The sequence below is a fragment of the Pleurodeles waltl genome, chromosome 6 (genome assembly GCF_031143425.1).
Source record: "Pleurodeles waltl isolate 20211129_DDA chromosome 6, aPleWal1.hap1.20221129, whole genome shotgun sequence".
NCBI lineage: Eukaryota > Metazoa > Chordata > Amphibia > Caudata > Salamandridae > Pleurodeles > Pleurodeles waltl.
The window spans coordinates 297,211,694-297,232,919 of NC_090445.1; the positions used below are offsets into that span (position 1 = coordinate 297,211,694).

Consider the following 21,226-nt stretch of genomic DNA (forward strand, 5'->3'; position numbering starts at 1 on the left):
ACTGGCCACTCAGATGCTCCCAGAGTTTCCTGCCAATGTTTAATCCAAGATGGCAAAACCCAGGGACCCTCTGGAGGAGCTCTGAGTACCACCCCTGGGGTGGTGATGGACAGGGGACTGGTCACTCCCCTTTCCTTTGTCCAGTTTTGCACTAGAGTAGGGACTGGGGGTCCCTGAACCGATGTAAACTGGATTATGCATTGAATGTGCCCTTCAAAGCAGTAGCTTGGGGAGGCCACCCCTCCCAAGCCTGTAACACCTATTTCAAAAGGGAAAGGGTGTAACACCCCTCTGTCAAATGAAATGCTTTGTTCTGCCATCTTGGGCTCAAGCTGCTTGAGCAACAGGCAGGCAGAAACTATCTGAGAGGTGGCAGCAGCTGGGGCTGCCTGGAAAATCTCAGAAGGCTGTAATGGCAGTACTGGGGGTTCTCTAAGGAGCCTTTAGAGTACATGGAATCATGCAACCAATGCTTGCAAAAGCATTGGGGTATGATTTCTACATGTTTAATACCAAACAAGCCAATGTTATGAGTTACCATTATGTAGCCGGAAATAGGTAGTGGCCTATGTCCAGTACACATGTAAATTGGAGACCCCGCGGTCACGAAGTCCGGGAAAATGGTCCTAAAGGTCGTGGGGGCACCTCAGATAGTGCAGGGGTGCTCTCACACACAGGTACTCTGCCCCCTGCCATCAGGGCTGGAGGTCCTGCTATAGGGATGACTTATAAGTGACCTGGTGCAGTGTAAATGGCAGTGAAAGGGTGCATGCACCTTTTCACGCAGGCTGCAATGGCAGTCCTGCAGAAGCCTTTGCATGGGCTCCCTATAGGTGACAGAAAAATGCTGCAGCCCATAGGGATCCCCTGGAACTCCAGTGCCCTGGGTACTTCACTACCATATACTAGGGACTTATAAGGGGGCACCGGCATGCCAATTGTGGGGGAAATACTGGGTTACCAGTATGCAACAACCATAATTTAAGGGAGAGAGCATAACTACTGGGGTCCTAATTAGCAGGATCCCAGTAGACACAGTTAAACACACTGAGAAACATCCCAAAAAGTGGGGGTAATCATGCTAGAAAGAGGCTACTTTCCTACATAAATCTTGCTAGGGGCAGCGGAAGCAGTATAAAGGGATAGATGGTCGGTTGATATAATTAAGGGGAGTTGGTTTAAAATGTTGTATCAAGCTGTACTTGTATTTGAAATATTTTGCTTTGTTGTAATTGTCACGTATCTGTGTTTTCCTCCTATATGTCTCTTGTCCCATAGGAAGCTTTATTGCACCAGAAATTTCATCCATATGCACCTCTTTGCATCATTTGCTCTCCGAGGAGCTGCCGTGTTCATTAAGGATGCTGTCCTCTTCTCTGACGAGACTGTGGACCACTGCACATTGTCAACAGTAAGGTCCACCATTTATTTACCTTGTCCCTTTCAAACTCTATTCTTTTTGTGGTTAACAGGAGAGCTTTTTAAAATATATGAGTCAATGAGCAGTGAGCCAGCTCACAGAGAGTTACTGTCAAGGTTTTTGCAATACAAAGGTAGCTGTCTGTCCTGTGATGGGCTACATTGGCTCAGCACGGAGCAGAGTGCTTGTTTTTATGCACCTATAGGGGCATATTTACAAGCCCCTTGCACCACCTTAGCATCACCATAGCATACATTTTGTTGATGCTAATGCGGCGCTAAGGTGGCTTTTCGGCTGTGCCACATGCATTGCACCACTTTGTAAACCTTTGCTCCACAATATGCCTTTGTCAGGCATAATTTATGTCAGTGGGTTGTTTCGGGCACAGGGAGGCCCAAAAAATGGTGCAGTGAAATTTACAAGATTTCACTGTACCATTTTTTCCAGCAGGCGTTAAAAAGACGCACCCATTATATTCAATGGGCCTACCTGTGCTTTTGTTGCACTTGCATCAAAATCTTTGACACTAGTATAGCAAAGTACCACAATAGCGTAAAAAATGTTGACGTTATTGTGCTAACGACCGCCATGGTGCACTGTTTTTTGTAATACAGCACAACCATAGTGTTGTTAGGTGCTGGTAATGGGGCACAAGAAAAATGGTGCATCATCTATGATGCACCACTTTCCTGTAACTATGCCACATAGAGAGACATCCTGCTCACTGTTTCTGAACCTCACCTTCTAAAACACTAAACCCTAATCTGGGGAAGTATTTTGTTAAATGGATCCACTTTACACACTACAGGCACATAAAACCAGGCAACCCACTCTGCCTTGAGACACCACATCCCATAATGATAGGGCCCCATGGACAGTATCATGACAGTCTTCTGAATTCTGTACACACATGCAATGGCCAATTACATTTGTTTTTTTTCTTATTCACACTTTTGACAGTGCATTCAATAACTCGAAAAATCTCTGAGTTAGAACAGCATACAACAAAGCCTGGCCAGAGCTGTAAATGCATCTCCAGGGTGTCTGGGCCGTGATGTTTGCAGTTCACACATTAATTTGTAGATTAGAGAGTCAATGAATACGCAGTTGACATGGCTGGACTGGGCATTGTGTTTCACTGTATTCTCCAATAGCTAGCAGGTTGGGGGCTGATCTCAGAACAGGTTCGGCTTTCATAAATCATAAAGTCATAAAGGGCCTTAAGCTCATTGTATTCATGGCCTCCAGCAGTGTGGGACTAGTTTGAACATTTTTGCCCAGACATGCGGTGGGGTGAATTTTAGAACAAAAAAATACATCAAAGCATTATGCTTCTGTACAGCGTTCAGGATCTTGACAGTGCTTAAGAAATGTGGTGATATTGTGCTGTGATTAATAATCTTAGGAGTTTTTTGAGGCAGGCTTTCTTTCTGCTTCTTTATAGCATATGTGCATGCAGCATTTGCTTTGTCATTTTTTGGGAGGTCAGATCTACTTCAGTCCTGTGTAGATATTCACATCTCCATGTGTGTAAGTATCATTTACTTTTTAGGTTTCACCTGCACAGCGCTTGTGCTGTGCTTGTCAAATCTATTGTATTTAATATAAATCTTAAAAGGGGCTTACATTCCGCCCCCTTGCTTTTCTTGTTTTTTATTGGTTCCTGTGCTTGCCACTTACTTTTCCTCCTTTTCTATTGGCTGCAGCGCTATTTTTTTCATTTACCAGTGCTTGTTCCGCATTTGTTTGCTCTTATCAGTTACCCAAGTACTGATTTCATCCGCTTTGGTTTCTGAACTTCTTTTCCTAATTGATTTGTTGTTACTTTACACATAGCGCGAACCACAAGGAAGGTTTCGGAGCACTTCACAGGTACGGAGAGATTAAGTGATTTGCACAGAAAAACTGGAAGTTGGGCTTCACACCAAGCCAAAACCTTGATCACAATGGCACTTACCAGTCCCCCTGGGGCAATGCGCACACACCAGTCCCGCCTGGGCCAAAATATGAACCCACTGTAATGCTCCCTTTTGTTGCAGAGACCGGCGATTGTTACTCTTGCTTTCTCATCAGCCAGCCCCCACCAGCCAGTTCAAAGATAAGTGAAAGGTAGGGAATTGGAAGTACTTGTGTTTCACTTTCTGCACCACTTTTCGAGATGCTCTTACCTGACTCCAGCAGATGTTGCACGTTAAGGGGGCAGGGGACGCTATAAGTAGCAAGAGTGTTTTCTGTTTAAAGCAGCACTGTGTCCTTGTGCAATATAGTTGCTGGTCATGTCACCTGTTCCAACACTTTTGGATCGAGTTCCCTTTATATATAAAAAAAATGCCCTTGGAAACCAGAACACTACATTTCTTTTCTTTAGGACACAAACACCGATGTGCCTTTTAGTATACAAAGAAACCCCCAGGGTGAGGTCTGAAGATACACAGATCACCCCCAAAAATTGTGTCTGTGTAACTTGCTAAGTTGTACAAGAGCTGCCTCTCGAGGATGTGAGGCAGTCATTGCCACACTGTGGTGTCTTGAGTGTGTCACTGTGACCTTTTCAGCCTGCACTGTCTGCTGCTGCTCAGCTAAGCGTCCATGGCTTTAAAGAGCCAGGCTCTGTCATGGTGGCCATGTGACATGCAGCCAGTGCTGCACATGCGTAGCTTTAAATTTGCTTCTCTATGGACCCCCCTTGGATGGGTCACGCACTGTTAGACCTGACAGCCTTAGGGTGGCCATCCCCTAACCTTTTGCCTGCCTCACTCCATTTTTCTGACCCTGTTTGTGCTGGTTGCTGTCCAGTATTAAAGTGCATATGCCCTCTCCCCTAAACATGGTATCATTGGCTCCTACCTGTTAGACCTGGCATCCTTGACATGGTCTCCCCTGTCTTTTTTGCCTCTGCTTCCCATGTTCTGACTGTGTGCTGGACTCTTTTTTCACTGTTTTTGGTACTCTGAGCACTTTACCACTAACGGACAGTGCTAAAGTGCAAGTGCCTATCTGTAAAATGTAAATGCAATTGGCTTTTCCATGATTGGAATATTTGATTTACTAGTAAGACCCTAGTAAAGTGCACAAGAGGTGCCCAGTGCCTGTAATCAAATTGCAACACTGGTTGTGCCACCCACATTAATAGCTCTGTAAGCATGTCTCAGACCTGCCACTGCAGTCTCTTTGTATGCAGTTTTTGCACTGCCAATTCGACCTGGCTAGTGGGTCCAAGCCTTTCCTTTTTATACATGTAAGGCACCCTTAAGGTAGGCCCAAGGTAGCCCCATGAGCAGGGTGCAGTGAGATAGGCCTTGCAACAGTGAAAGGCGAATTTAGCGATATTTCACTGTTAGGACATGTAAAACACATCAGTACATGTCCCACCTTTAACATACACTGCACCCTGCCCATGGGGCTACCTTGGGCCTACCTTAAGTATGCCTTACATGTATAAAAAGGAAAGGTTTGGACCCACTAGCCAAGTCAAATTTACAGTTAAAACTGCACACACAGACACTGCAGTGGCAGGTCTGAGACATGATTACAGAGCTACTAATATGGGTGGCACAACCGTTGCTGCAGGCCCACTAGTAGCATTTGATTTAGAGGCCCTGGGCACCTATAGTGCACTTTACTAGGGACTTACTAGTAAATCAAATATGCCAATCATGGATAAGCCAATTACATACACATTTTGTATAGGAGCACTTGCACTTTATCACTGGTTATAGTGGTCAAGTGCCCAGAGTAACAAAAACAGCAACAAGAGAGTCCAGAACACATCAACAACCTGGGAAAGAGAGCCAAAAAGTTAAGGGAGACCACGTCAAGCATGAAAAGTCTAACAGGGGCTAACCTGACTGCCAACCAAAGACCCCATTTCTAACACTACCCAACTGGCATATTTAACTTACTTGTAAGTCCCTAGTAAAGTGCACTACAGGTGACCAGGACCTGTAAATTAAATGCCACTTTTGGGCCTGCAGCACTGATTGTGCCACCAATAAGTAGCCCCTTAACCATGCTTCAGGCCTGCCATTGCAAGACCTGTGTGGGCAGTTTCACCGCCACTTCGACTTGCCATTTAAAGCTACTTGGCAGGCCTTAATAACCCCTTTTTCTACATATACGTCACCTCTAAGGCAGGCCCTAGGTAACCCTTAGGGCAAGGTGTTATGTAGGTAAAAGACAGGACATGTGCTTATGTGTTGTACATGTCCTTGAAGTGACAAACTCATAAATTTGTTTTCCACTACTGTGAGGCCTGCTCCTCCCATAGACTAGCATTAGACCTACCCTCATACACCTTTGAGTGGTAGATTATGATCTGGAAGGAGTGGCTCTGTCATGTTTGGTAGTGGCAGAATGCTAATAGAAAATCCTGCTTACTGGTGAAGTTGGATTTAATATTACTAATTTAGAAATGCCACTTTTAGAAAGTGGGTATTTCTCTGCACTTACTTCCATCTGTGCCTTACTGGCTGACTGTCTCCAATCCACATCTGGTCTGTGCTGGTCGACAGCTCCCCTTGTGCATTCCACCCAGACAACCATAAACACAGGTCACTCAGTCACATCTACATTCATCTGCTTACTGAATGGGTCTTCCTGGGCAGGAAGGGTGGAGGGGCTTACACTTACATTTCAAAGGCCAGTGGCATACCCTCACACAAAGGACTGATAACCCCCCACAGGGATCCTGGCAGACAGGACTGTCTGAAAGGGGAACTTGTGCACTTCAAAACCACTCTTTGAACTCTCCCCCACTTCAAAGGCATTTTTGGGTATATAAATTGCGTCTCTGACCCCACCAACTCAGACACTTATTGCCCTACACCTGCACCCTGTCAGAGGAGCTGCCTGGCTGCCCAAAGGACTCATCTGGACTGCTTTTCTGAGAAGGACTGCTACCCTGCTTGTTGCCCTGCTGCCCTGTTGGCCTCCAACTCTACTGGAAGGACTCTGCCTAACCCCTGAAGTGCTTTCCAAGGGCTTGGATTAAGCTTGCCTCCTGTTTCTTAAGTCTCAGGGCCAACAATGGCTTCACCTCTTCAAGAAACTCCTTGTGCACTGAAAATCAATGCAACGCCTACAAAAATCGATGCAAAGCCTCCATTGTAGCTGAGAAATCGCAGTACAGGCAACTGTAACGACTCAGCACCACACCCTGACTGGAAAGCCAACACATCACCTGCCTTGCGACGGTAAATTCCACGCATCGCATACCGGATCGACGAAACCTGCTTCTCTTTTAGGGCATCAAGGATTTTCAGCACATCGTCCCTGGGCATCAAAATATCCCCGCATCGCAGTGAAGAACGAAGATGCAAACCCTTGCAGCATGGAAAGAAACGATGCATTGTCTGTGCCACAACACATCTCCTCTTCTGCGGTCTCCAAGCATTGTTATTTTTTACGCATCCCAGGTACTGTGTGTAACAAAGAAACAACAGTTAATTTCTGAGGATTGAGTCTCTTTTAAACCTTTTAAAATTTATATTTCAACTTGTGCTTATTGGATTTTTGTCATTTTATTCAGATAAATATTATCTATTTTTCTAAACCTGTGTGGTGTATTTATGTGGTGTTTTTACTGTATGATGTATAGTACAAATACTTTACATATTGCCTTCTAGGTTAAGCCTGACTTCTCAGTGCCAAGCTACTAGAGGGTGGGCACAGGATAAATTGGATTGTTTTGTGACTTACCCTGACTAGGATTGTGATCCCTACTTGAACAAGGGTGCATACCTCTACCAACTAAAGACCCCATTTCTAACACGGGCAATAACGCACAGCTCAATAAGGCAGCACACATCCTGACACATAAACAAAGTCTGTAAGGATTCTCCACAACACACACACAAACAGGAATGTAAGACTATAAAACACAAGGGACTTTCCCTTGCAGTGTGGGAGTGAGTGGCATGGAATGCACACTGTGCTCCTGAGCACATTCTGTGCTGATTGACGACCTCGTATGACAGCTGAGCTGTCCCTCACACCTCCTCCCCAGGAGATGCCTAGACACAGACCCCGAGCTGGAGCTTCCTGTGTTATAATTCTTCTACCTTCTATTTTAGGCACTTTCCGAGTCTAATCCCTGGAAGCCCCACGGCCTCTTGAAATAGAAATGGGAGACACTAGTAGCATGCACAATGTTCGCATCTTCTTGTCACTATATATATTTTCTTCTTTTAAAGTGCATTATGATAAAGCCAGATGTCATTTGAATGAGCATTGACAATCTTTCAGCAGTAAGATTTGTGCTGTGTTGCTAGCAATGGCGATAGGAATGCTGTGGTCTCCTTGTTGGTAATTTTACATGAAGGATGATGCCTCATGTAAAACTGTCACTAACACACTGTGTTATCTGATACATACCACTTTTACCTTCTCCTGCTTTGCACCAGTCACTGGACTGTGAATCGGAGAGAGCCTGTAGGAGGCTGGCCTGGCTTGTAGTGGGTACCAAGGGGTACTTACACTCTGTACCAGGTCCAGTTATCCCTTATTAGTGTAGAAGAGGTGTTTCTAGCAGCTTAGGCTGATAGAAGGTAGCTATAGCAAAGCAGCTTAGGCTGAACTAGGAGACATGCAAAGCTCCTACTATACCACTGGTGTCATATGCACAATATCATAAGAAAATACAATACACAGATATACTAAAAATTAAAGGTACTTTATTTTTATGACACTATGCCAAAAGTATCTCAGTGAGTACCCTCAGTATGAGGATGCCAAATATACACAAGATATATGTACACAATACCAAAAATATGCAGTAATAGCAAAATGAAGTAATGCAAGCAATGTAAAGGGGCAACACAAACCATATACTCCAAAAGTGGAATGCGAACCACAAATGGACCCCAAACCTATGTGAGCTTGTAGAGGGTCGCTGGGACTGTAAGAAAACAGTGAGGGTTAGAAAAATAGCCCACCCCAAGACCCTGAAAAGTAGGTGTAAAGTGCACCTATAACCCCCAGAGAGCACAGAAGTCGTGATAGGGGGATTCTGCAAGGAAGACCAACACCAGCAAAGCAACAACAGTGGATTTCCGGACCTGAGTACCTGTGAAACAAGGGGACCAAGTCCAAGAGTCGCGACAATGTCGAGAGAGGGCTGATGCCCAGGAAATGCCAGCTGAGGGTGCAAGGAAGCTGACACTCGGTGGAGGAAGCTTGGTGTTCTGCAAGAACGAAGAGGACTAGGAACTTCCCCTTTGGAGGATGGATGTCCTACGTCGTGAAGAAGCTTGCAGAGGTGTTCCCACACAGAAAGACTGCAAACAAGCCTTGCTAGCTGCAAGGGTCGCGGTTAGGGTTTTTGGATGCTGCTGTAGCCCAGGAGGGACCAGGATGTCGCCACTTGGATGAGGAGACACAGGAGGCGCCCAGCAAGTCAGGGAGACCTCACAGAAGCAGGCAGTACCCGCAGAAGTACCGGAACAGGCACTTAGAAGAGGAGTGAACCGGAGTCCACCCAAATTCAGAATAGGGAGTCCCACGACACCGGAGGACAACTCCGGAGGACAACTCAGAAGATTGTGCACTGCAGGTTAGAGTGTCGGGGACCCAGGCTTGGCTGTGCACGAAGGAAATCCTGGAAGAGTGCACAGGAGTCGGAGCAGCTGCAAATCACACAGTACCCAGCAATGCAGTCTAGCCTGGGGAGGCAAGGACTTACCTCCACCAAACTTGGACGGAAGAGTCACTGGACTGTGGGAGTCACTTGGACAGAGTTGCTGAGTTCCAGGGACCACGCTCGTCGTGCTGAGAGGGGACCCAGAGGACCGGTGATGCAGTCTTTTGTTGCCTGCGGTTGCAGGGGGAAGATTCCGTCGACCCACAGGAGATTTCTTCAGAGCTCCTGGTGCAAGAAGGAGGCAGGCTACCCCCAGAGCATGCACCACCAGGAAACAGGCGAGAAAGCCGGCAGGATGAAGCGATACAAGGTTGCAGTAGTCGTCTTTGCTACTTTGTTGCAGTTTTGCAGGCGTCCTGAGCAGTCAGCGGTCGATCCTTTGGCAGAAGGTCGAAGAGGGAGATGCAGAGGAACTCTGATGAGCTCTTGCATTCGGTATCTGAAGAATTCCCCAAAGCAGATACCCTAAATAGGCAGAAAAGGAGGTTTGGCTACCTAGGAAGGAGGATAGGCTAGTAAGAAAGGTAAGAGCCTATCAGAAGGAGTCTCTGACGTCACCTGCTGGCCCTGGCCACTCAGAACAGTCCAGTGTGCCAGCACACCTCTGAATCCAAGATGGCAGAGGTCTGGGGCACGCTGGAGGAGCTCTGGGCACCTCCCCTGGGAGGTGCAGGTCAGGGGAGTGGTCACTCCCCTTTCCTTTGTCCAGTTTCACGCCAGAGCAGGGCTGGGGGATCCCTGAACCGGTGTAGGCTGGCTTATGCAGAGATGGGCACCATCTGTGCCCATCAAAGCATTTCCAGAGGCTGGGGGAGGCTACTCCTCCCCAGCCATGACATCTTTTTCCAAAGGGAGAGGGTGTAACACCCTCTCTCAGAGGAAGTTCTTTCTTCTGCCTTCCTGGGCCAGGCCTGGCTGGACCCCAGGAGGGCAGAAACCTGTCTGAGGGGTTGGCAGCAGCAGCAGCTGCAGTGAAACCCCGGGAAAGGTAGTTTGGCAGTACCCGGGTCTGTGCTAGAGACTCGGGGGATCATGGAATTGTCTCCCCAATGCCAGAATGGCATTGGGGTGACAATTCCATGATCTTAGACATGTGACATGGCCATGTTCCGAGTTACCATTGTGACGCTATACATAGGTAGTGACCTATGATTAGTGCACGCGTGAAATGGTGTCCCGCACTCACAAAGTCCGGGGAATTTGCCCTGAACGATGTGGGGGCACTTTGGCTAGTGCCAGGGTGCCCACACACTAAGTAACTTAGCACCCAACCTTCACCAGGTGAAGGTTAGACATATAGGTGACTTATAAGTTACTGAAGTGCAGTGGTAAATGGCTGGGAAATAACGTGGACGTTATTTCACTCAGGCTGCAGTGGCAGGCCTGTGTAAGAATTGTCAGAGCTCCCTATGGGTGGCAAAAGAAATGCTGCAGCCCATAGGGATCTCCTGGAACCCCAATACCCTGGGTACCTTAGTAACATGTACTAGGGAATTATAAGGGTGTTCCAGTATGCCAATGTGAATTGGTGAAATTGGTCACTAGCCTGTTAGTGACAATTTAGAAAGCAGAGAGAGCATAACAACTGAGGTTCTGGTTAGCAGAGCCTCAGTGAGACAGTTAGTCATCACTCAGGGAACACATACAGGGCACACTTATGAGCACTGGGGCCCTGGCTGGCAGGGTCCCAGTGACACATACACTAAAACAACATATATACAGTGAAATATGGGGGCAACGTGCCAGGCAAGATGGTACTTTCCTACAGACCCTGAAAATGGTTTGGGGGCGCGAAGGAGGTAAATCATTTCTCTAGTGCCCGCAGGTGCCGTGATTCAGGTCACAGAAGACAATGCAACAGTGAGAGGGGATGAGAGGGCGAGAGGTTGGAACATGGACAGGAGCACACAGGAGGTAGGCGGCCAGGCTCCTGCCCAGTATATTGATCGCATGTGAGAGATTATTTCTTGTTAGCATTCCAGCGAGTGTCTATTGATAATTAAAATGCAGCCACTATTCTCCATCAGATTTAACTTACAAATGACATCATGGTGTATATCTGCGTCAGTGGAATGATGTAACCCACATTGTGGCTTTTTATTTTTTATTGTCACAATGATGCATGCTCTCCCAATACTGTAGAGCACCGCGATACACAAAAGTCAATTGGTCCCAAAAGCGAAACCTATTGGCTTTGCCAATGCGTATTTAATTTAAGTATGGCTTAGCCCACTGCCATAGCTGGTGAATTTTTACCGTTACAATAATATAAACCGAGGTTTTTCACAGTAGCTCTTCATTTTTAATGTACTCTCAATTCCATTGTGGCAGGCTATTTGTAATAAAGTACTTAATTTCATTGTATTTAGTACAGAACGTTTCCAATTAGCTATGGTTTCTTTATGACGTTTCTTTGGCACGAGTTTGAAGAATATATGAATTCCCTCCCGCCTCCATTCAGTACTTGCACAGGTATGTCAGTCTATTTTGCAGAACGATTTCGACTACAAAACGAAATGAGAAATCTGCAAGTAACACGTGCGAGTTATATTTAATTTTCATAGTCTTTCCTGAGCCCTTACTTGGATATGGATGCCTCCATTCATTCATTTCGGAAAAAACTGCTGGTCTACATTTAGGATGTTACTTAGTCAGCCATCTTTGCTGGGTGTCTATTGTTAAGTACATGTTGCATAATGTAGAATGTTTAACGCCTACGTTCATGTAAAGTCCTGGCTAAACAAGTGTTTATACAAGTACTAACATAACACTAAATCGAACTCGGAGCTAAATACACCGCATACGGCAGGAATACATGCACATTATCTGATTTGAGATATGACTGATCAAGCTATCATTCTCTACAATCAATTACCTATCCTCTTCCACCTGCAACAGTAGAGATTTATAGTGGTTTGTTGCCCAGCAGGGACATGTCCTGCAGGGTCACTAGCCCCTTCCTACACCTCAGCATGTGCACAAGGGGAGCAAACACGTTAGCACCAAGGTCATGTACACACATCCGTCAAAGTATGCATCCATATGGGCACATATATGCGCTTACACACAAACTCAAAACTCAAAACTCGCCTGTTGGAAATGGCCCTTTCTGCAGGGATATCCCCAAACTTTTTGCCTTTCTCCTATTTTTTGGACCCTCTTTTTTTGGCTTTAGGACTCCGGGCACTTTACCACTGGTAATCAGTGCTAAAGTGCATGTGCTGTCTCCCCTAAAACTTGGTATGATTGTTTTACACCTATTTGGCTCATTTAATGTACCTATAAGTCCCTTCAAAAGTGGTATAGCATATACCCAGGCCCGGTAAATTAAATGCTACTAGTGGGCTTGCAGCGCTGCTTGTGCCACCTGCAGAAGGAGCTTTTCAAATGTGTCTCAGGCCTGCCACTGCAGAACCTCTTTGTGTAGTGTACTGCCACACTGACTTGGCAAGGCAAACTATTTGTCAAGGCCTAAACTCCCTTTTTACTATGCCTAAGTCACCCCTAAGGTAGGCCCTAGGTAGCCCTATGGGCAGAGTGCTGTGTATGTAAAAGGTAGGACATATATTAGTATGTGTTACATGTCCTAGTAGTGACAAACAGCCTATTTTGTTTTTCACTACTGTGAGTGCTGTTCCTCTCATAGATTTGCACAGGGAATTCCCATATATATGTCTAAGTGGTCATTTCTGATCTGTGAGAAGTAGCGTGGGCATGTTTGGTATGATCTGAATGGTTGTGAGAAATCCTGCTTACTGGTGTAGGTGGAGTTTACATTACTAATTTAGAAATGGCTTTTTTTTAGAAACTGGGCATTTCTCTGTGCTTATAACTCCGGTGCTTTGTAGGCTGTCTCCAATCCATGTCTAGGGCATAGTGAGAGCTCTACTTTGTGCATACTCTCCAGACAGTCATCCATCAAAGAGGGTTATGTGTGACAGGGTTACACCTGCATTCATCTACATACTGATGATCTTCCTGGGCTGGGAGAGAATGAGGGTCATTCACACTAGGATGTGTCCTGCCTTTACACAAAGGGCTTGTTTACCCGCTACTGACCTCTGGAGCCACAGTAGGGGAGAAGGGAAATTCTTGGAACTGGTCAGATCTGGTCAAATCTGGCTGGAACCTTCTCCCACCTGGAGTGTACGTACAGGGGCTCTGGCCCCATGATGTTTATAGCACTTTTGGAATTGGGACTAATCCTCTGTCAGAAGGCCTACTGGATTGCACAAAGGACTTATCTGGACTGCTTTTCTTTTGTTGCCCTGCTGCCTGGTGTTAGCTGGGTGGCACAAAGGACTCACCTGGATTGCTTGTCTGCTTGTTGCTCTGCTGCTCCCTGACGTGTCTTCCCCTGGCAATGCTGGGTAGCCAGAAGAAACTGCCAAATAGCCACTTGCTTCATTGTGCTGGCCTTCATACACCCTTCATGCCCCTCAAGTACCTACTAAGGAGTTCAGCACAGGGGGAAGAGCTGTTTCCAGACCTTTGGCATCTTCAACAATCAGCGCAGTGCGAGCATTGTATATGCCTCTTAGTGTAGGAGGAGCACCTTCATTCTTGTTATTTAACTTTAACACCTAGTGAGAGCATCACATCTTCATTTTTTTCTTGTAGAGCTACGTGTGGTGTACGGTCTTAGCTCTCCGTGCTTCCCTTAGCGCCTTTGATTTAGGTGCCTAGCACGTGTCAAGCATTTTACCCATCCCCTCAGGAGTAGCCCGGGAGGGGATTCCGTGTTGAAGGACCCCAGTGAAGGGAAACATGACATGCTAGCTCAAACTAGAGGCCTGACATAATATCTCCTCTCTGAGCAGCATTCTTCAGGGGGGTCAGAATCCCCCCCTCATCGAGGCTCCTCTACCACCGTTACTGCTGAGAGCAGGGCTCAAATGGTGCCAGGGAACAAGGATGGATCCACACAGCCACACCAGGTTCCCGGAGTGGGAGGAAGAGCTCCATGCCTGCCGCCAACAGCCAAGGCTGCTCCAACCACAAGAGATCAGCCGGCATGGCCTGCCTATGTCTCTGCTGCCCGGGCATTTGGAAACCTGGTACTGTGCCAGAGAGCCGTTACGGCCTGGAGGAATACCAAGGATTACCTGCAGTCATGCCAGAGGGGCACACCTCTCACCTACTGCCAGTTTATCTTAGCCTCAGGAATGTGCCTCATGTGGGGGCTGGTGTGACGTGGTAGGAGTGGGCATGCATAGCCCCGGTGCCATGGGTGCTCCCGCTGCATTTTCAATCTTCCTAGCTCTGTCATGGGGACCACATGGTGATGGGGAAGTGCCCCCCACAAGTAACAATTGGAGTTGATGGCATTTCATGATCCCAGACTAGGAATGGCTGTTAAACCCCATGAGCTACCTTAGTACTGGAGTACATACCTATAAAGAGATATCTGATGCTATGTTGGGAACTGGTTACTAGAGACACAGTGAATTACCATAAAGACCACATTAAGAGCATCTGGGTGTTTGCGCTCTATGCACTGGGCCTAGCCTCAAGGAAACCAAAACAACTACTGTAACTCGCAAAATAGGGGCCCCAGTCCTTTTGTTGCCAATGAATGTATGATGATTCCTGGGGGAATTGTATGTGTCACATTTCTTACAGGCTGCAAGATCATCTTTGGTGATTTGTGTGTTTTATTCATGATGTCTATGAATTCATGGTGATGATGATTATTCCTGTAGTGTAATGACATATTTTCATGCCCTCAGTATATTCTGGTATTGTGAGATATGCCACTGCTGGCTGTTGAATTATTCCAGTGATAAGATGATATGCACAATATTTATGAATGAGGGCATTGTGATTGATGGTTCATGCACAATATCTATGGTTTATGATGTTCTTGGTCCATGACCTACACTTACAATATAATACCTATAGTTTTACATAACTCAGTGTGGAGTCTCCTTTTTGGTGTATGCATTGTGCCACTGGTGTGAGTGTGTTGCGCAAATAACTTACATGTGACCTCTGGGGATAAGCCTGACTGCTCTGTACCAAGTAACTGGGGGTGAGCACGGGTTATCTTTGGGATGTACTTGACTTCCCCTGATTACAGTGGTGGTTTCTTCCTGGCTGAGGTGCCTACCATAGCTAACCAGATACCCCATTTCTAACACCATCCATGTGTACACACATCCCTACACAGACCACAGGAATAAAAAAATACCACATACACAAAGTGAACTTAAATCATCTCATACAGACAAACTAACCACCAAATACCTGTCAACCCACAGACAATTCCTTTCACATGAATTCTCCATGCCTGTTCTCCATACACCTACTTATCCATCTGTTCACACAAATTCAGCATTCATCAAAACATTTTCATGAGCCACCCAGCCTCTCACTCTTTCAATTTTCCACTAACTGACACCACCATTGACTTCTCTATCCATTTACTCAGAGTTAGACTCAGTGCTTTCTGCAGGGTCAGCCCCAAACCTTTTTCCTTTACACTCCTGTTTTCTCAACCAGTTTTTTTTCAGCTTTGAGAACTCTGCGACTTTACTACTGTTAACCAATTTTAAAGTGCTTGTGCTCTCTCCTCTAAACATTGTAGATTTGGCTTACTCCTGAGTTGCTTATTTAATTTACTTGCAAGTCTGTCATAAAGTGGTACTACATGTGACCAGGGCCATGTGCCTATCAGCCAATTCCTCCATGTTTAAAGAAGCAAGCACACTCATGTTAGCGCTGATTAGCAGTGGTAAAGTGCACAGAGTCCTAAAATCAACAAAAATGAATTCAGCAAAAATGGAAGGAGGAAGAAAAAAGGTTTGGGAATGACCCAGCAGAAAGGGTCAGGTCCAACAAATACATTCATGTCACCCGTAATGTAGGCCCTAGGAAAGGGTACAGTGTATTTAAAAAGTGGGACATGTACTACTAAGTTTTACATGCCCTAGTAGTGAAAAACTCTTAAACTAATTTGCTACTTCAAGGCTTGCCTCTCCTATAGGATGACATTGGAGTTGCTTAATTATACTTAATATGCTGTAACTTTCAAATGGGAACAGGTAACCAGTTCATGTTTGTTATCATTGGATTTCTAATGAAAATCCTCTCTTATGGTAAAGTTGGATTTTAAATTACAATTTTGAAAATCTCACATTTTGAAAGGTAGATTTACAACAACAGGGGCAGCCTAGCTAACTCGGAACCTGGGGCAATTAAACCTTGTAACAACTTTAAATGGTTCCAGGAGGAAATAATCAACTATGACATATATTAGAAAAAGCTTGATATAAGGTGGAAGTCTCCAACCTTTTCTGTAGTGAGAGCTTCTTCTGATCAGTGAAAGTCATTGTGAGCTACTGAAGGCTTAGCAATTTGAATTGTTACTAGACAGCCACATGTCCAGCTTAATTACCTTTAAACCTAATGTCCATAGAACAAGATACTGTGGTTTAAACAAAATACTTTGACTGGGGCCATTATGAAAGGGCTGTCATATGTGTCCGTTAGAGTGTAGTCTTTGGGCATGTATGCAAATGTGTACACATAAATGGGATATATGTGTATGAGTGACTGAGAGCCTGTACCATATATACTTGTGGCACAGGACATACCTTGAGCCATATGTGGCACCGTGTTTAACACAAACATATAGCCATTTTTTAAATGGGAGAACTTTAAAGTGCAGAAAAATGTTCTGCAAAAATGTTCATATTATGGAACATTTTTTCTGCACTTTAAATTTGTCTCACCTAAAATAATGGCTGTATTTTTTCAGTTATAAATATGGCACAGTCTCCATTAGACACTGGGATGAAGATGTCTGCTGTGTGTAGAGGCAACACTTTAAAATGGGACAAAACTAAACTGAAGGGTTATCTTTGTTTATATGGATTGCATAAAACTCATCATTTAAATGTTCTCCCATCTCTGTCACATTTACAAACAACAGGAATCTTGCTCCCAGTGGTCTGTAGAAAGGGTTTCATATTTATAAAAGAAAAATACAGCCATTTATTTAAATGGGAGGAATTTTATTTTAATGGAAGAAACATGCTCCTTTCAATGTTTCATAGAACTATGTTTCTCTGTTTCTTTTTTTCTCCCATTTAAAAAGCAGCTGAAGTTTTCAGTTATAAATATGGCACAGTGCCTACTGTCCACTGTAAGTAAAAGGTCTGCTGCTTGTAAAAGTAAAACTTTGAAATGGGAAAAAATTAAATGAAGAGTTATACAGTCAGGTAAACTTTCATTTTAATTTTGTCCCATTTAAAAGCATGCAGGAACATAATTTTGTTCTCACATTCTAATATTGAGTTGACAAGGACTTTTATTCAGTGCTTCAGTTCCTCACCTCTGTGCCCTGGGTCGTAAATCTGACTCAAGCACTGCTCATTATCAAGCCCCACTTTCTGCAGCCTGAAGATAATAATGTAAAATAAACACAGCCTTCCCTTAAATTTAAAAGAAAAATGTGACCCTGTGCTTATTTAAAAAAACAGAAATTCAGCTGTGTTCATACTGGCGGATGGTGTTAAGGCCACGCCATCTGAGGAAAGAGCAACCAGGGCACTCCAAAATAGATGAGTCCAAAGTCGGGTGACTTAGTGTGTAGGTTTTTAATCCTCAATGTTAGTTGGTTGAATCATACATCAAAGATGTTAAAGTCCACATCTAAAACGTAAATGACAGGTTGCAATAACAGTCTGCCTTCTCATAATAAACAGGCAAACTTGAGAACCAAGACAGCCAACACGTGTTTCGTCCTCTCGGACTTTTTCAAGGCTCTAGGAAAACTTTCGGAGAAGAATATCTGACGGTGTTCAATTTTATATCCACATGATGACAAGATCTCAAGTGAGGAGAGGTAGACCAAGGAATTTATGTTATTAAACAGAATCCAAGGTAATGGATCCGAGTTCCTTCCAAATCAAGGCCAGGTATTCTTTATGCGTACTGGTTTCAAAAACTCAAGAAACATGACCCCAAGTCTGTTACCTCCCCAAAGAGTCAGAACAATAAGAAAGAAGACGGCGTATGTCCTTGCCACGCAGCGTCTAATAGCGCTGCTGTGTTTTCATAAGATGTCTTATGAGGTACAGGCAGTTTCCACTTAGACTTCTTTTCTTGTCTACATGTCCCAGACTTGGGGTCATGTTTCTTGAGTTTTTGAAACCAGTACGCATAAAGAATACCTGGCCTTGATTTGGAAGGAACTCGGATCCATTACCTTGGATTCTGTTTAATAACATAAATTCCTTGGTCTACCTCTCCTCACTTGAGATCTTGTCATCATGTGGATATAAAATTGAACACCGTCAGATATTCTTCTCCGAAAGTTTTCCTAGAGCCTTGAAAAAGTCCGAGAGGACGAAACACGTGTTGGCTGTCTTGGTTCTCAAGTTTGCCTGTTTATTATGAGAAGGCAGACTGTTATTGCAACCTGTCATTTACGTTTTAGATGTGGACTTTAACATCTTTGATGTATGATTCAACCAACTAACATTGAGGATTAAAAACCTACACACTAAGTCACCCGACTTTGGACTCATCTATTTTGGAGTGCCCTGGTTGCTCTTTCCTCAGATTCTGTAACTTACAGCTCATGACATAGGTGTTTTTTGATATCCACCTGTGTTAGTGTGCACCTCGGAACCCTTGGTGGTTGGGTTTCTTGCACCAGGTTGGCACCCGCCACAAGACTTGTTGTTTATTTACTACTGTGTTCATTCCTGGTAACAGATGTGCATTGCTAAGCATCAACCACCTTGTATTAGTGTTAAGGCCACGCCAGTAGACCTCTGCCAGCCATATCATGACAAATGATACGGCCTGGCGGTGTTCTGCTGGCTGGCGCTGATGGCGGTAGCGGCGTCCCGTCCTGTTCGCTGCCGGAAGACTCCCCGGATGCAGGTAAGTTGGATTTTGACAGTGGAGGGGGGTGGGGGGTGTTGTGTGTGTGTGTGTGTGTGTGCAGTTGTGTGCATGAATGTGTGACTGTGTGAGTGTATGCAACTGTGTGTGTAGTGTTGATTGTGTGGGTGTATGCACATGTGAGAATGTGTGTACATGTGGAATTGTGAATGAATGTATGCATTTCAGTGTGAATGTGTGTACGGATGTGTGTGAGAATTAATGGATGCATGTGTGAATGAATGCGTGTATGGCAGTGTGAGTGAGTGTGTGCCTGCGTGGTGCGTGTCTGCGAGTGTGTGCGTGTATGGGAGGGATCGGAAGGGGTGAGCGTCGATGGAGGGCGGGGGGCATCTGGGGAGTGTTTGGGGGGTGGGTGAGCCTCCTAGCAGTGACAGGGAAGGAATTCCCTGTCAGTGGTAGGGCCTACTGCCATGATTTTCGTGGCGTTGCGAATGCCGCGAAAACCATGGTGGTAGGCAGGGTCATAATGCCGCCAGCAGTACAATAGCAGCAGCAGGGCTGGAGATTGTTATCTCCGGCCCGGCAGCTGCTACTGCCATGGCAGTTGGAATGGTAAATTGGGGGGGTTGGCTGCTGTACTACAGCCACATTACCAACGACTGCTGGGGTCATAATGACCCCCATAGTTATTAAAAACAGTGCTTTTAGGTCTAAAACAATACAGGGAATTCTGTGATGTGAATACACTTCATTTAGATAAATTACGGTTATGCTCCAATCGAGCTCTTCCCTTTCTAGTGGTCGGGTGTTTTGCACTCAATCAAATCTCTTGCCCCAGCGCTGCTGGAAAGAAAGGCCGTGGGGGAGCTGTTAGTGAACCAGCGGCTCCAGGAAAATCATGTTGCTGGTTGAAAAGTACGTTGGTACTGCGGCTGCTGGCAATGAAGCAGAAATGTGCACAAAGGTGCAACGCATCTCCACTATCTTGGCAGCCAGGTGGGGACTGCGGCGGCTGAAGTGAATGTACTCCGCAGTATGTGTAGAAGCTGACTGTATGTTGCAGTAAGGCTACCCCAAACTCTTCATGATATCAGCGAATGGCTAAGGTGAAGCCACCCTGCGGCCTTTGGCAAAAGTGGGTGACAGGCTGAAGGGAAGTCATGCAGACTTCCTGAAAGCACAGTTGGCAAGATGAGATGAAGCACTATGATTCTTAGCAAAAGTGAGCAGCAGGGTGCAGAGAAGCCACTCGAGATTTTGATGTCCTCTACACTTCTAGTAGAGCCAGAGGTGTAAGAAAGTACCCTCTTTTTGCGATGGCTACCCCCATTTTCTGCCTGCTTTCTGTGTGCTTGACTGTGTTCACTGGGATCCTGCTAACCAGGACCCCAGTGATTATGCTCTCTCTCCTGCTACATTTTGTTGTTCCATACTATTAACTCAGTATTTCACCCAAAATTGGTATACTGATGCTCCCTTACAAGTCCATGGTATATGGTACCTAGGTACCCAGGGCATTGGGGTTCCAGGGGATCCCTATGGGCTGCAGCATTTCTTTTGCCACCCATAGGGAGCCCATCCAAGGGCTTCTGCTGGACTACCATTGCAACCTGCGTGAAAAGGTCCATGCACCCTTTCACTGTCATTTACACTGCACCAGGTCACTTGTAAGTCACCCCTATAAAAGGCCCTCCAGCCCTGAGGGCAGGATGCAGAGTACATGTTTGTGAGGCACCCCTGCACAAGCAGAGGGGCCCCCACAACCTCTGGGACTATTTTCCAGGACTTCATGAGTGCGGGGACACCATTTTACGCATGTACTGGGCATAGGTCACTACCTATGTCCAGCTACATAATGATAACTCTGAGCATAGGCATGTTTGGTATCAAACATGTTGGAATCATACCCCAATGCTTTTGCAAGCATTGGTTGTATGATTCCATTCACTCTGGTGGCTCCTTAGAGGACCCCAAGTAGTGCCATTCCAGCCTTCTGAGGTTTTCCAGGCAGCCCAAGCTGCTGCCACCTCTCAGACATGTTTCTGCCCTCCTGTTGCTTGAGCAGCTCAAGCCCAGGAAGGCAGAAAAAAGGATTTCCTTTGGGATAGGGGTGTTACACCCTATCCCTTTGGAAATAGGAGTTACAGACTTGGGAGAGGTAGCCTCCCCGAGTCCCTGGAAATGCTTTGAAGGGCACATTTGGTGCCCTCCTTGCATGATCCAGTCTACACCGGTTCAGGGACCCCCAGTCCCTGCTCTGTCATGAAACTGGACAAATGAAAGGGGAGGGACCACTCCCCTGTAGATCACCA

General features: G+C 45.6%; 1 protein-coding gene across 1 annotated transcript in view; it reads left to right on the forward strand.

Moving 5' to 3' along the window:
* The window catches only part of LOC138301916 (vasoactive intestinal polypeptide receptor 1-like), a 1,190,266-nt gene that overhangs the window by 789,714 nt on the left and 379,326 nt on the right, over positions 1 to 21,226 (forward strand). The window contains exon 6 of the mRNA XM_069242381.1: positions 1,279 to 1,411. Within this exon, the coding sequence (XP_069098482.1) occupies positions 1,279 to 1,411 (133 nt within the window). The remainder of the gene's footprint in view (positions 1 to 1,278; positions 1,412 to 21,226) is intronic.